This window comes from Equus caballus, chromosome 1, assembly GCF_041296265.1.
Source record: "Equus caballus isolate H_3958 breed thoroughbred chromosome 1, TB-T2T, whole genome shotgun sequence".
Taxonomy (NCBI): domain Eukaryota; kingdom Metazoa; phylum Chordata; class Mammalia; order Perissodactyla; family Equidae; genus Equus; species Equus caballus.
The window spans coordinates 40,737,886-40,752,595 of record NC_091684.1 but is presented as its reverse complement, the minus strand read 5'-3'; the positions used below and the strand labels follow the sequence as shown (position 1 = coordinate 40,752,595).

At 38.2% G+C, this 14,710-nt stretch overlaps 1 protein-coding gene across 3 annotated transcripts in view; it reads right to left on the bottom strand.

Annotated features, from left to right (window-relative positions):
• Positions 1-1,309: 1,309 nt before the first annotated feature.
• The window catches only part of LOC100071694 (lipase member K-like), a 40,424-nt gene continuing 27,023 nt past the window's right edge, over positions 1,310-14,710 (bottom strand). For 2 of the 3 annotated variants that reach the window (XM_070262490.1, XM_070262492.1), the window contains 4 exons: positions 13,971-14,143; positions 12,205-12,338; positions 4,399-4,470; positions 1,310-2,038 (listed from right to left, as the gene is read on the bottom strand). In XM_070262490.1, the coding sequence (XP_070118591.1) occupies positions 1,961-2,038; positions 4,399-4,470; positions 12,205-12,338; positions 13,971-14,143 (457 nt within the window). In that variant the 3' untranslated portion in view covers positions 1,310-1,960. Of the gene's footprint in view, positions 2,039-4,398; positions 4,471-8,845; positions 12,034-12,204; positions 12,339-13,970; positions 14,144-14,710 lie in introns of those variants that run through there. The other variant, XM_070262496.1, reaches the window with a different exon arrangement.

Sequence of the window (14,710 nt, the reverse complement as noted above, 5' to 3'; positions counted from 1 at the left end):
TGATTGTACATCTTGTGTTCTCTTAGCAGGGTGACAGTCAGGCAGAGCACACTGGTATAGTCACTCGAGATGTTGACTGATTGGTTAGTGCCTGGGTCATTGCATTACTAAACATCTTAAGTATATCACTCTTACCCTATAATAACCTGGGCTTAGGAGCAAGTGGTAAATGAGAACGAGAAGCCAATGCAAAGGGCAGAGACGGAAATGAGGGCAGATTAGCACTGACCAGCAGTGCATGCCAGGGGAAGATGGGCTCAGGAAAGGCTGGTACAGGGCCCCACGTGTAAAGTGCAACTGAAGAAAGAAGGGGCATGTTCTCCTGTTTTTCTCGGTAGAATAATGCAAAGTATAAACATTTAAATACAAAGACAGAGAGAGACAAAGAATAGAAAAACAACACAACACAGAGGCAGCAATAAATATTAGCAAGCTTTAAGGCACAAAGTGGGCCTGAGGAGTCCCTGAAATCAGCATTCCTTTACTACAATGATTTTAATACTCTGCTAAAGATGAATGGGGGAGCCCAGAAGATGGCAAAGCAACAATGAATATCAAGATCAGGATCCAAATGGCATATGATGGCTTTTGGCTAATAAATTTTTTCACTTTCATAGTAATAAATTTATTTTACTTTCATAGTAATAAAGGATTGGTGGTTACATTGGTAATTACACCTGTCTAATTTATGGTGTTATTGCTTATAGCTGTGACTAAGATTATTGCTTTTAAACACACATATCCTTCATTTTAAGTTTGTTTTGGGTTTTCTTTTCTTCTCCCCCCAGTCCCAAGCAAGAGATGCATAAGTGAACTTGAATCCCCATGTATTTTGATAGGGTCTGCAAGCACAATGATAAAGCTAATATCTGACTCAACTCTCATTCAAGTAGGTATCTGAGTCTTACAGGGTAAGGTCCTCATCTAAAAAACTTTTCCTAAACCAACTGTATACCTTTGTTGGGACAAGGAATTGGTTAATTACAAGAACAACTAGTACTTTGGCATAGTGTATGAGTCTCTGTATGTGGACATACTCATTCCCACATACATAATAATTATAACAGTTTAGGAGAAAAATCAGATTTTTCACACCAGTTGAAGTTATACATTTTCACTATTGTAGTTACGATGGTGGCATTAAAATGTACTTTTTAAAAAATTTCCAAATTTCCACATCCCTGATTTGAAAAACCCATGTATTTCTGATGATCATTCATTTAATTAGAGCTCAGGATATCAGCCAGAAGCCAAAATCATTACTGGATTTCCTTATATATTAGAAAAAAATAACAATAACAACAACAGCAATGTGTATTTCCCTTTAATATAGAATTTTTGCTCCAAAAGTTTCACAGATAATGGCAAGAAATATCTTGATACACCATTCTCTGGCAGGTAGCACAGGCTCTTGCTAAAGGTGATATTTCTGTCTAGTGTATCTTTAATGATCCATATATTGGCTTTGTAAAAACAATGAGTAGTAAATGACATCCCAAAGTACTGTTAGGACATTGTTAGTTTATTTTGTGAGAGATGGATAAGAAGTCAGAGAATATGCTCTAGAAAAAAAGATTGTATATCATTAATTCTCTCTTTAAAGTACGGTCTTAATTAAGTCCTGAGAGTTTTTGGTTTTTGAGAAGGAATAAGTGTGGTGGAAGAAGAGTGGACATAAGATCCAGGAACCCCTGGGTCATATTCTGGGTCTTTACTAGTTAATTTTGACAATTTACTTAACTTCTTTGAGCCTCTGGAAAAATGGAGACAATAATATTTACCATACAAAGTCACCATGAGGATCAAAAATAATGATATGGCACATGATAAGAACACAATAAGTAGCATCTGATCTATATAAAATATCTGGCATAGTGCCTGGGGCCTAGTAGGTGCATAATGAGTGGACACGCCGTTTATTAGCTCATCTGCAGTATGCAACTGTTGAGTAGTAGTATCATCATACCCAGCAGAAATGCATCAAGTTCTGATCAGGTTTCCCCCAATCAAAAGCTTGGAACAGACCAGAATTAACAGCCTGTAATAAAATAAAAACAACAAACACTAAGCATTAAAATGATGTAGGACAATAACACACATTTAAAGACAGTAAACAAGAGATACACAAAAGAAAAGAATTGATATTATGTTCCACTCTTTAGGAACATAAACTAAAATTCAATAAAGATTAGTAAGTCAAATAATAAAAATGATGAAAATTGATGTCAATCCACGCAACTATCTTTTACATCCCCTTATACTTTTCCACTGACAACCCTCAGACAATGAGGCCTTTATATGTTACAGTGTTATAGAAAGAAATTTTTCAAAAGATGCCGAACTGAATGATTCTTGAATATCTTAGCTTCAGGAATTTTTATAAATTTTTTTAAATCAAGCATTACCTATACATCTCCTACATTAAAAAATGACAGCTATTATTATTAAACAACTCTGTATATTATTATCTTTGTCAGATGGTCTAGGAGGTTATGACCATGTTCTCTATCCTGAAACACTTTTGTTGCTATTGGAAGGAATGTTCACCCCCAGAACGCCCTCGGTTCTTTCTGTGTGAGGTGCAGCGCTGCTGTCTGTCTCCCGTCTGCAGGGCCCAGCAGCCTGCCATGTTGTCAGTAATGTGGCCGCAGGCTGAGCGACCACACAGCCATTTTTGCATTTTAATTTTTAGATTTCAGATATTAGAGTAGAAACATTCATATACCTAGGGTTCCTTTTCCTGTTATTTGTTACCCGTGTAGGATGGAGGAGACAGATAATTTTCACATTTACCTGAAGCATTTCATTAAATCATTCTCAAACTATACCAAATCTCAGGTATGCCTTTTAACTTGAATCTCAGATTTTTTTTCACATTCACTGATTTAATCCTGATTTTTATTTTAAAATTATTCCAATCATGGTTTATATTTACAGAGGGAGTAGTCTGCTGCTATTGAGTCTCTGCAGGTTTTCAGCAAGGGGAAGCAACAGAATGTACTAGTTAGGACTTGAGTTCTAGCATCAAACAGAGCTTGTCTGAATACAGGCTTAAGGAATTACTGAATCTGTGATCCAGAGCAAGGTATTCGTCTTCTCTGAAACTTTCTAGTCAGTGAAATGGGAAAGACGGTAACATTCTTCTCACAGGGTTGTGAAGGTTAAATAGGGTAAGGCATAGAAACCATGTAGCACTTAAGAATGCTGAAAAAATTGCTCTTTTTACTAATATTACTACCATCAGCAGCAGCAGCAGCATCCTTGCCTTAGCTTTCTACATAACTTATAACCAAATATTTTATCTCCCCTTTGTACTTATTTCTATCCTGAAAAGGACTTGCTGTCAAAGGACAAGAGTTCTCTTTGAGAGGAGTCAGCAGTGAGATGTGTAAGAGATTGGCTATAACATTAGTAGAATGCGGTTATCAATGCCTTTGTTGAAAGATTGTTAGGAGAATTCAGTGAGACTGAATGACATCATGTATATGAACAGCAAGAAGGACACAGTGTAAGTGCTCAATAAACGTGAAATTGAAGTTGTATTACCTGGAAGGCCATGCCCACCAGAGTCTATCTGTCTCCTCACCAGTAGGAGGCCCTGTGTCCTGAACATATTTCTTCCCATAGGAACTTGCAGGCTTATCTCCTGTGGTTAGAGCTCTTCAGAGAATTTCAGAAATCCTCAACTAGTGTTTCAGTATATCTATAGCAGTGATTCTCAACTTGAAAGCATGGAATGAATTTATTAGGGCATAGTTTAAAATGCAAATTCCTAGAGAACACAAATATATTAAAACTTTGGGAAGATCTTTTCTCTCTCTCTTTCTGTCTCCCCCCACCACAAACACACACACACACACACTCATACTTGGCTCAGAAAGTCATACCAATTGAATTTGACTTGTCTCTGAGCTTGCCAAATATTGAGTAATATAGTAACAAAAAAAACCCAAACCTTAAAATGAGGGTAAAAATGGAAACCATTAATCTATTTTAACCCCTCTCTAACATTTAATTTGCTGTGAATAAAGCATTATTTCCACACTCTGAAATGGCCCATATGACAATTGGAGTATGAGCAGATATGGAATAGCCTGTATCATGTCGTATAAAGCTGATGATTTCCCAAAAGGGGAAATACAAGCTTTCCCCAGAAAAGGCAGTTTTAGGTAATCTAAGGATCAGAATTCAGTCTGCATATCTGGGAACCAGGCCCAAAAATCAAGCATCTAGGACACAGAAATAAAAAGAAGGAAATCGACATGAGTTGATGCTGATTCTAGAAACATCAAATGCCAGTGACAGTGCCTATAAACGGTGCAGTGAGCTCTCTGGGAGCGCTTCTCGGGGATCCTGCAGAGATACGTGTGAGTCATCTCAGGAACAGGAAGCATGTACCTGGGCCCAGGGCTGCATGTGCTGAACAGACGCTCCTGTGGGGCTCTGTGCCAAATACACATCCAAGCGACTCTGCCAAGTAAAGAAATAATTTCTCATCTGTAGGTTAATCATATAATCACGCCACAAGTAAATATGAATATTTTTTTCCTTTTTTTAGGGAATAAACACGTACAATAACATGAAGACACATTAACCAAAGAAGCCCATCTTTAAGAACTTCTCTTAGCTCTATTCTTTTGTCCTGGGCAGTTTCTTCATAAAGCCCACAGAGGGCATCTTGCTGGTCAAAGACAGAGGTAATGCACCTTTTCTTCCCAGTCTCACCTCAGACAGATCCAAGAGTGTAGGAGGTCAAGGGCTAAAAGCCCCAGTGACCGTCTGCTTCACTCTGTGTTAAGTCCCAGAGGACATTCTGAGAAAGTTCATCATAAGGCACTGGGAACAGATCTGAATATTTCCTTTTGCTTTCTCATTTTAAAAATGTGGTAAATGTTCTACAGGGCTCTTTGAAAATTTGTGGGACATAATCCATCCAGTACTTTAATGTCCATTAACATTTAGATTTCTTCTGGATCACAAAATAACCTTGATTTTTTTCATATTTTCAATTGCATTTTGTTTTATGCAAAAGAGTTATTTTTCTATGAAAGTGGGCATCAGAAATATCTTGGAGCTATAAAAAAAGATACAACTACTTAGAGCTACCCAAGCCTATGAATCAACATCCAAATCTCTAGGGTTGAGTTCTAGACATGTGTATTTTTTCAAAGTTCCACAAACGCTACTATGTATCCTTTGTGATGCTCCACTAAAATAAACGTCCCTGCAGGCACTGTAACATTCCACAGTCCAGTCTCCAACAGTGAGGAAAAAGGTAATCTGACTATGTAAATGTACAGTGAGGGCCCCCAGTGAAAGTTCAAGGGTGTCATTTTGTGAAGTCTTTCTTTAGCAAACTCTTAGGCCATGTCAAGACAATGCTTTTGAAATTATTGAGTTTGCTTAAAAGTCTCTTTACTTAGCTCTGACTATACGATATGCTTCCATCTAAGTGACAGGCAAGCATAATTTCCCCATTAAATTGAGAAAGTGAGAAAGGAAGGTGAAAAGGCAGTGGCTAAGGCCATATATGACAAGCCCACAGCTAAAATGATACAAAGTTAAAAGCCTTTCTTCTAAGATCAGAGACAAAACAAAAACAAAATTGTAACTCTTCCGCCATCACTGTCTATATGATAATTTAGTAATAGCAGCAGGAGACATATAGAGTGAATTTATCTTTTAAAATATTATTGACATCTATTCTATGTTCTTGAGTGTGATAACGTAAATAGATCTCCACATAAACAAGTAATTAAAGTAGAAGGTAGGATCTGGCTCTAATCAGTCAACATTTTTATTTTTCATTTACCAGTATCTTTGTGATCTACACTTGGCAGAAAATCCATGTGAAAGGAAGTTCATAGAAGTAATCAACCATGGAAATATGATGTGAAGGAAGAGGTTATATCCACCAGAAGAGGTCCTTGTTCTTTGCTCTGATAGTTGGCTTTCCCAAATACAGAGTGAATTAGTATGACAGTCTCTGACTTCACTTCACCTCTATATCCTTACGTGAGCGACTCATCAAAACTACCAAACATTTATAACATAAATACTTGCTCATTTACTCTAATCTAAAAGAGAAGATAGTAATGCAGGCCAGCAAGCCATGCAGCACCTACTTGCAGAGTGGCAAACGTGTTGACTTGTAGATGTAATTCCAAGTTGGTTCTGGAGGGAGCATATTTGTCACATAACAGTGTGGACATAGCCTGCTTCTGTTAGCTCTTTTGGTACCTTTGTGAAAATTTAGAAAAAGTACTCCTTCTTCTGGGCACATGGCCTCATGCCAGGGCACATGGCTTGCTGGATTCAGCCCTCAACTGCCTGCTGTGCTGGGCACCTTTGTGCATGGCTGCATGAGGATCCAGGACTGACTTCTTTAGGTTGACATTGGAAAAGGTGGGGGAAATGACAACATATAAGAAAGCGCACTAACCACAGATGGCCTGGTGAGATCTGAATTCAAATTCTGACTAGCCACCCAATCGCTGGGTGATTTGGGACAGGATGTTTAGCCTCTCTGAGCCTCAGTTTCTTCTTTTAAGAAATGGACACAATACTTAGAATTCTTATTACTGTAGCACGTAAAAAGCAAAGGGTCAAAGCAAGCTATAGGTCAGAAAAAAACAGACAAGAACACAAAAGCATAAATACCCAGGGGCAGAACAAGGGAGGGGAGCGGAGGAAAGAATGAATAAGCAGGAGATCTGAAACACCAAGTGCTGTAGCCATGAATCTACAATAAACTCAATTAATAATACTAGACAATATTTATTGAGCACGTGCTATAAATGAGGTATGATGCTTAAACATATATTATTTCAGTGACTCTCCCAAACAACTTGACAAATTCTACCGAGGTGGTTTGTTTGTTTGTTTGTTTACAACTTTATTATTAAGCAGTAATTGACACCATAAGACATTAAATGTCTTATAAATGAAAATTTGTATCCTTTGACCTACACCTCCCTATTTCCTCCTTCTCCAGTCTCTGGCAACTACCATTCTATTTTGTTTCCATGAAAATGGCTTTTTAAAATTACATTTTACATGTAAGTGATTCCATACAGTATCTTTCTCTGTCTGCCCTCCAGGTTCATCCGTGTCATCGCAAGTGCAGTATTTTTTATGTTCTTTTTAATTTTTCCAGTTTAGTTTGTTGAGGAACCTCCACACTGTTTTCCACGAGGCCTGTACTAATCTACATTTCCACCAACAGTGTCTAACGGTTTCCTATTCTCCACACCCTTGCCAACATTTGTTATTTCTTGTCTTTTTCATGATAGGCATTTTAAGAGATGTGAGGTGACAGCTTTTTATGGTTTTGATTTACATTTCCCTGATGATTAGTGATGTTGAGCACATTTTCATGTACCTGTTGCCAATCTATGTGTATTCTTTGGAAAAATGTCTATTCTGGTCCTTTGCCATTTTTTAATTGGATTACTTGTTTTTTGTTATTGAGTTGTATGAATTCTTCATATATTTTGGATATTAATCCTTTATCAGATACATGGTTTGTAAATATTTTTTCCCATTCTGCAGTTTGCATTTTCAATCTATTGATTGTTTCCTTTCTTATGCAGAAGCTTTTTAGTTAGTCTCACTTGTTTGTTTTTGTTTGTATTGCCTGTACTTTTGGTTTCTGATATGAAATATCATTGGCAAGACCAACGTCAAGAAGCTTTTCCCCTATATTTTCTTCTAGGAGTTTTATGGTTTCAAATCTTATGAATTAAGTCCAGATTAAGAGTTTAATCCATTTCAAGTTAATTTTTGTAAATGGTGTAACATATGGGTCTAATTCCATTCTTTTGCATGTGGCTATCCAGTTACCTCAACACAATTTATTGAAGAGAATCTTTTCTCTTTATCGTTTTTGTAACATTATAGGATTTTGCATTGGGATTACCATGAGACTTTTACAATACATCTTTTAAAAGTCTTTTAAACTGAAGACAACTTAACTTCAATCACATGAAAAAGTTCCACACATTTACTTGTGCCCCCCCATTTTATGTTATTGATATTACAATTTACATCTTTTTATATTGTGTATCCTTTGACAAAACATTGTAGCTATAGTTATTTTTAACACTTTTGTCTGTTAATCTACACACCAGAGTTCAAAGTGATTTACACACCACCAGCAGTATTAAAGTATTTTGAACTTGACTATATATTTACCTTTACCATTGAATTTTATATTTTCATGTTACTAATTAGCATACTGTTGTTTCAGCTTGAAGAAACAAGCTGTGGTATTTCTTATAGGGCAGGACTAGTGATGAACCATTCCTTCAGCTTTTGTTTGCCAGATTTGGGAAGTTTTCAGGTATTTTTTCTTTTAATGAGCTTTCTTCCCCTTTTTCTCTGTCTTTTCTTTCTGGGACTCCTATAATGGAAATTTTCCTATGCTTATGGTGCCCCCTAATTCATGCAGGCTTTCTTCACTCTTTTTCATTCTTATTTCTTTTTTCTCCTCTGATTAGATAATATCAAGAGATCTGTTTTCATGTTCACAGATTCTTTCTTCTTGATTGAGACTGCTGTTGAGGCTGTCTTATCCCAATTTCTACTTCAATCATTTTATTCTTTAGCTCTAGAATTTTCTTGGTTCTTTTATATGGTTTTTATCTCTCTGTTGAACTTCTCATTTTGTTCATGCATCATTCTCCTGAGATCATTGAGTTGCCTATCTGTGTTCTCTTGAATCTTGCTGAGCTTCCTTAAAATAATTATTTTGAATTCTTTTTCAGGTAACTCACAGATCTCCATTTCTTTGGGTTCAATTCCTAGAAAATTATTGTGTTCCTTTGGTGGTGTTATGTTTTCTTGCTTTTTTGTGTTTCTAGTGGCTTTGTGTTAATATCTGCATATTTGAGGGAGTAGTCACCTCTTCCAGCCTTTTCAGACTGACTTTAGTATGGAAAGATTTTCACCTAAAGTTGGCTGCAAGGGTGCCAGCTCATAGGGTGCAGTGTCTTGGTTCTAGGGAGTACCCAGAATCACAGCCTCTGAGCAGCTCCATCCGCTGAGGTCAACAATGCTGAAGACTGTGGGGATCTTCACTGGTCAAGACTGTGGAGGTCCTGCAGGTGGTAGTGGCGGCTAGAGTTATTGTGTTCCTCAGTGGCAAAGACTGTTGATATCCTCCTGTTCTTTTTTTCCCATGGAGAGAAGCTGTAGCTGAGGTATCCTTGGTGCTGGGTCTGGGGCACTGGCACTCAGCAGTAGCAGAGCCAGTGTCCTGGGTTCAGAACTAGCACAGTATCTGGGTTGGGGAATAGGTGCACTTGCTGTGGTGGTGGCTGAGATATAGGCATGTACATATCTCCTATGGAACTGGAATTTGAGTCTGTGGTGCTTGCTGCAATGACTTGGGCCCTGGGCTAGGGGGAGAGCTTGGGAAACTCAGCACTAGCATGGACCCAGGGATGACAGGATGCAGTGGTGGCTTGGACCCAAGGTGCAGCATGCAGCAGCAACATGTCCTAGGAATGGCAGGTCAAATTCACAACTCTGGCCCTGGAGGCAGAGGCAGAGCATCAGCAGCTTGGCCCTAGTGATACTGAGCTGAAGCCCTAGCTCAGGACCCAGGGACCAGAGCACAGACTGGCAGCAGTGTGGCCCTGGTAATGGTGGGTCAAAGCCATGACTTGGGTCAGAGCAGTGGCAGGTCTGGTTCCATAGATGGCAAGACAGTGTGTTGTCCTTATCCCGGAGTATAGACCACAGCAGTAACTGGAGCCCCTAGGAACAGGTTTCACCTCAGCGACTGCTCTAGCCCCAGGGACCAGAAGCAGCAGCAAGGATGCCAAGCTTTTCTGTGAGCTGGGTTCAGCACTGATGAAGACTGTGTGGATCCTTGGTAATAAAAGCCAAAAATGTCCATGGTAGTAACAAGTCTTGTGGGTGTTCTCCTCCTCTCCTTTCCCCCATGGAAATAAAATCCCTCCAAGAGGATCCCTCTTGGCTCTGAGCTACTCTAGACTGTGGGATGGGGTGATGGAGGTAAAATGCTTCCTATGCTTTTCTTTACAGCCATGCTTGAGTTTTGAGATCCACAGCATTTCTGCTGCTTCTTCGTTATAGTCCAGAGCTTTTCCAGAGCTTTTTCTGTCAGTTTGAAGTTATTTGTTGTTTTTGTTGTTTTTGTTGAGGAGACAAGTGTTGGGACCTCCTAACCCACCGTCTTGCTGATGTCAAAACTTCAAATTCTACTAATTTTATAAATGTGAAAACTTAGGCTTAGCATGGTTAAATAACTTATCCAAGGTCACATAGGGCAGAATGGGAACTTGGTTCTGTCTGACTCAAGACCTTATGCTAATGTCTTATGTGAATTGAATTGAATTGAATTGAAATGAAGGAGCAATAGAAAAGGACTGATAGTATCAATAAAAAGAATTCTCTAATCAGAGATAGCAAAAGGGTCATCCCAGTCCAGGAGCTCTCCAGCAAAAATGGGAAGCCATTCTCCAACATGCCTGAGAACATTTGGCTAACAAGAGAGAAGAAGTGAAAGTCCCACCCTCTCAAAGTTTATACCATGCTTATAAAGCTGTCTATCATTTCATTGTCAAATTCTGTAGATTTATCTTCTTTTGCACAACTCTGGCTCAGTTTCCCAACATCTATCAGTTGACATGTAACAGTAATCCCATAACCATTGTCTTATCTTTAGCCCCTCTTGATGTCTTTTACTCCCATCTACTTCCACTTGTTTACCAGGAGACTCATTCCAAAAAAGAGCATTATGCATGTCATTCCTTTCTACAAATACCTTCCATGGTCACCCATTAGCTACAGAATAAATTCCAAATTTATTAACTTGGCATTCAAGCTTTTTCAGAAGCTACTCCTACATTTCCAATACTCTTTCTCATACTCTTCTTCACAAATTTAAAGCCCTAATAAAGTCAGTTACATGGGGTTTCTCCCAGCTTGAACTTCACCACTTAATGTTGCTCATGTTTCCCTCTTGGTTTTGGAAAGACTTTCTACAACACCCTATATGTAGAAATCTTGTCCTTAAGTCCAAACTCAAATGTCGTCTCATCCAAGAAGTCTTCTGTGATTCCAACAATTAGAAACATCTTCACATTTCTCTGAGTTTGTCTAGCAATTTCTTTGCTCTATCATTACAATGATCCTGGAATTTCTATTAGGAATTAGTGAGTCATATGTGGTATCTCCTCTATTGGAGTTAAAGCCCTTTTAGGGCAATATTTCTAAAAATACAAATCTGATCAATCCATTTCTCTGCCTAATTTTCCGATCTCTCATGAACCGGAATCCTGGCTTTTATAAAAATTGTTTCACATTCTTATGCTTTCACTGAAGTCACTGAACAGTATGATCACCTTCAGTCTGCCATGGGAGTAACTCATATTAACATGCAACAAGAAAATACACCAACTCACATAGATCAATTCTCCTAAGCTGAGTAAACGATCAGCTTAGTTAGCTGTCAGCTAGCAGAAAGGACCTGAGGTCTAGGATATGCCTAGGTTTTGAGGAGTTGATTGAAAGTCTGTGCAGTGTGGGCAATAGAACAAGATTAGACTTTTAGTGATGGGATAATGTGTTCTATGAAAATCAAGACAGCAATAACAATAGCTGACATTTATTAAAGGCATACAGTGTGCAATTCCTGCCTCTAAGGGATTTACATGTAGGAACTCACTTATTTCTCACAGCAGCCCTATGAGTAGGGACTATTATTACTCCCACTTTCTAGATGAAATGACTCCTAGAACACTTAAGGTTTTGACCAATCACTCATCTAGCTAGGATTCAAACCCGTGCTATCTGGCACCATGCTGTAATCTCAACTACTACATTATCGTGCCTCTGAAAAACTGGGGGGGCCTCAGAGAAAAATTTAACCTACTATATTAAACAACTCAACTGATCAAATGACCTCCTCCTTTATCTGTGATTGAAGAATGACATGGTAGAGAAGCCTCTGGACATGGATGAAGACAATAGGGTAGAATAGCATCAGAGCGAGCTCTCTGAACCCTGTTGGTAAAATGGTACATCATCAGTAAACACATATGGATCCCTTGAGCACCTATTATATTCTTACAAAGTTTGTAAAATGTTATTTGTGTGAGATCCCCTTCTCTTGAAGTCAGTGGAAATAGAGCTAATTTTAGTTACTACAGATTTAAACTTGGGGAAGTCACATACCTTGACTACTTTTCTGGAAAGAGTTAATTTTTTCATAGGACTTTGAGTATATTTCACCGTGATGACTGGAGCCAATGCAAAAAGTATCATGATCCTTTTAGCCACCTCTGGATTTGTAGAGAATGCTACATAAGCTGATAAGGAAGAAGATAGAAGTTCATAGATTTAAAACAATTCTTAACTTGTTTTTTAAATTATAGTAAAATTAGATATATTAAAAACATAACAAAATAAACAGACAAAAACACTCAGAGAAAGTAGCATGTTTAGAGAAAGATTTTCCAAATTTCTCAAGGATGGAATTGACTGATTCAGAATGAATTGAGTTTCCTGCCCCCAGAGAGTGCAAGTCTACCTAAAGAGAATGTTGCAGAGCAGGTTCAAACATCCACTGTGGGGCATATCTAGGTAAACTCCAAGGGCCATTCCAGTTTGACTATGGACTTAGTATCAGATAAACTGGGCTATAATCTTGGCTTCTCATTCATTAGCTGTGTGAAAAGTTGGGCAAGTTATCTTCCCAGTGTGAGTTTCAGTTTTCTCAATCTGTAAATGTGGAAAATAGAAGCTTTATAAGATGATTCTTTCAAATGTTAAGTTATATACAGATCTTCCTTGACTTATGATACGATTACATCCCAATATACCCACAAGTTGAAAATTTCGCAAGTCAAAAATGCATTTATTTCACCTAACCTTCTGAACATCATTGCTCAGCCTAGCCTACTTTAAACCTGCTCAAGACACTTACATTAGCCTACAGTAGGGCAAAATCATTTAACCCAAAGCCCATTTTATAATAAACTTTTGGATAGCTCATGCAATTTATTGAATACTCTACTGAAAATGAAAAGCAGAATGGTTGCATTGGGTACAGAATCATTGCAAGTGTATCAGTTGTTTTCCTTGATCTTGTGCTGTCTGTGGCTGGCTGCTGCTGCCCAGCATCACAAGAGAGCATCATACTGCATATTGCTAGGCCCGGAAAAGATCAAAATTCAAAGTACAGTTTCTAATGAATACATATCACTTTTTCACCATCATGCAGTTGAAAAATTGTAAATCGAACTGTTGTAAGTCAGGGATCGCCTGTATATATTACACTTAAGGTGTTATTTGGCATTATCATCATTAGAAAATATTCCTAAATTCAGCCATTTGTAAAATATGGGTGATACTGCTCTCAAATGTTTGTAGTTTCGAATGAGAGAATGCATGTAAGATGTATACTATAGTACAGGCATATAGAGACTTACTTTACACTAGAAACCTGATAACGATTAAGACACAGAAAAGAGACTGGTGGAAATTCTATTGGTATTGTCGAGGTCTCTAGCTGAATGGAGAGCAGAGAAGGGAATGAAGTGCTTCATGGCACTGCCAACATGGCCCTATCCACATTTAGCCTACTCCAGCATCTGCTGGGAACTGAAAGTCACACTGATTGTGGCATATAATCACTGAGATTGGTAATTCTCTGCTTTATTTTTGGTGTCCCTCGCTAGACTGCAAGATGTATACCATATTTATATCTGGCTCTCCAGCATCTAACCCAGTGTCTGACAAATGCTTGCTGGGTACACAAATGAATAAATAAATAATTCTCTCTCCTTCAGACTTATCCATCAGTCTCCAAATTCAGTCCTGAGGGGAAAAATCCCTATTATCATCCTCATTTTATTTATTCTTCAGAAACCAGGCAGATGAAATGGTTTCCCAACTCAGGTTCCCAAGCTAGAGACTGCACAGAGGGAAGAAATCCTGACCCCTTTCATGAATATGGAAGAAGATCCTCTGACACTCTGAAATCACATCTGCCGCAAACACACCAATGCTGGAGCCCTGGGAGTGGCCCACACAGTAGAGTCGCTCCTGTCTGGTTTTCTCTACAAAAAAATTGATTATGGCTGGAAGGTCATATTTATCCATCTCATCTAAACTGTCAAAGAAAAACAGCAACAAAATTGGACAAAACATGTCATTGTTTGGCCTGCAATATTTAAACATATTTATTGCAGATACAGATACTTAGCTTTTGTTAAAAATAAGACTAAAATTAATATATCATATTATGTGTCTGTGCAACTTTTGAGAATGTCACCTTGATTGCAAGAGTAACACTGTTAAGAAACTGAAATCAGAAAAATCTGACTTGCAAAAGCCAACAGAGGCTTTTCACTTAATTCTATAGCAGATTTACCAAAATCCCTTAAAAAGAAAAATGACTAGGAATGTTTATTTAAAAAACAGAATGAAACAAACAGATTTGCAGACATCAGCCTGTTTACCAATTACCTCAGGTGCTTCTTTCCTCTGTGTAGTTGGGAAAACACCCACCTAGGGAATCATCATGTTATTTGCAATAGTGCAATGACACAACTGCACTGGGGTGTGGAATAAGAAATGCCAAATGGCTTCCAGGAATAAGGCAGTAATGAGGCCAAGGAATAAACAGCTTTAGTGACCTTCAAGGCTTGGTTCTTAGCTCTGATGCAAGTGCAGGAGT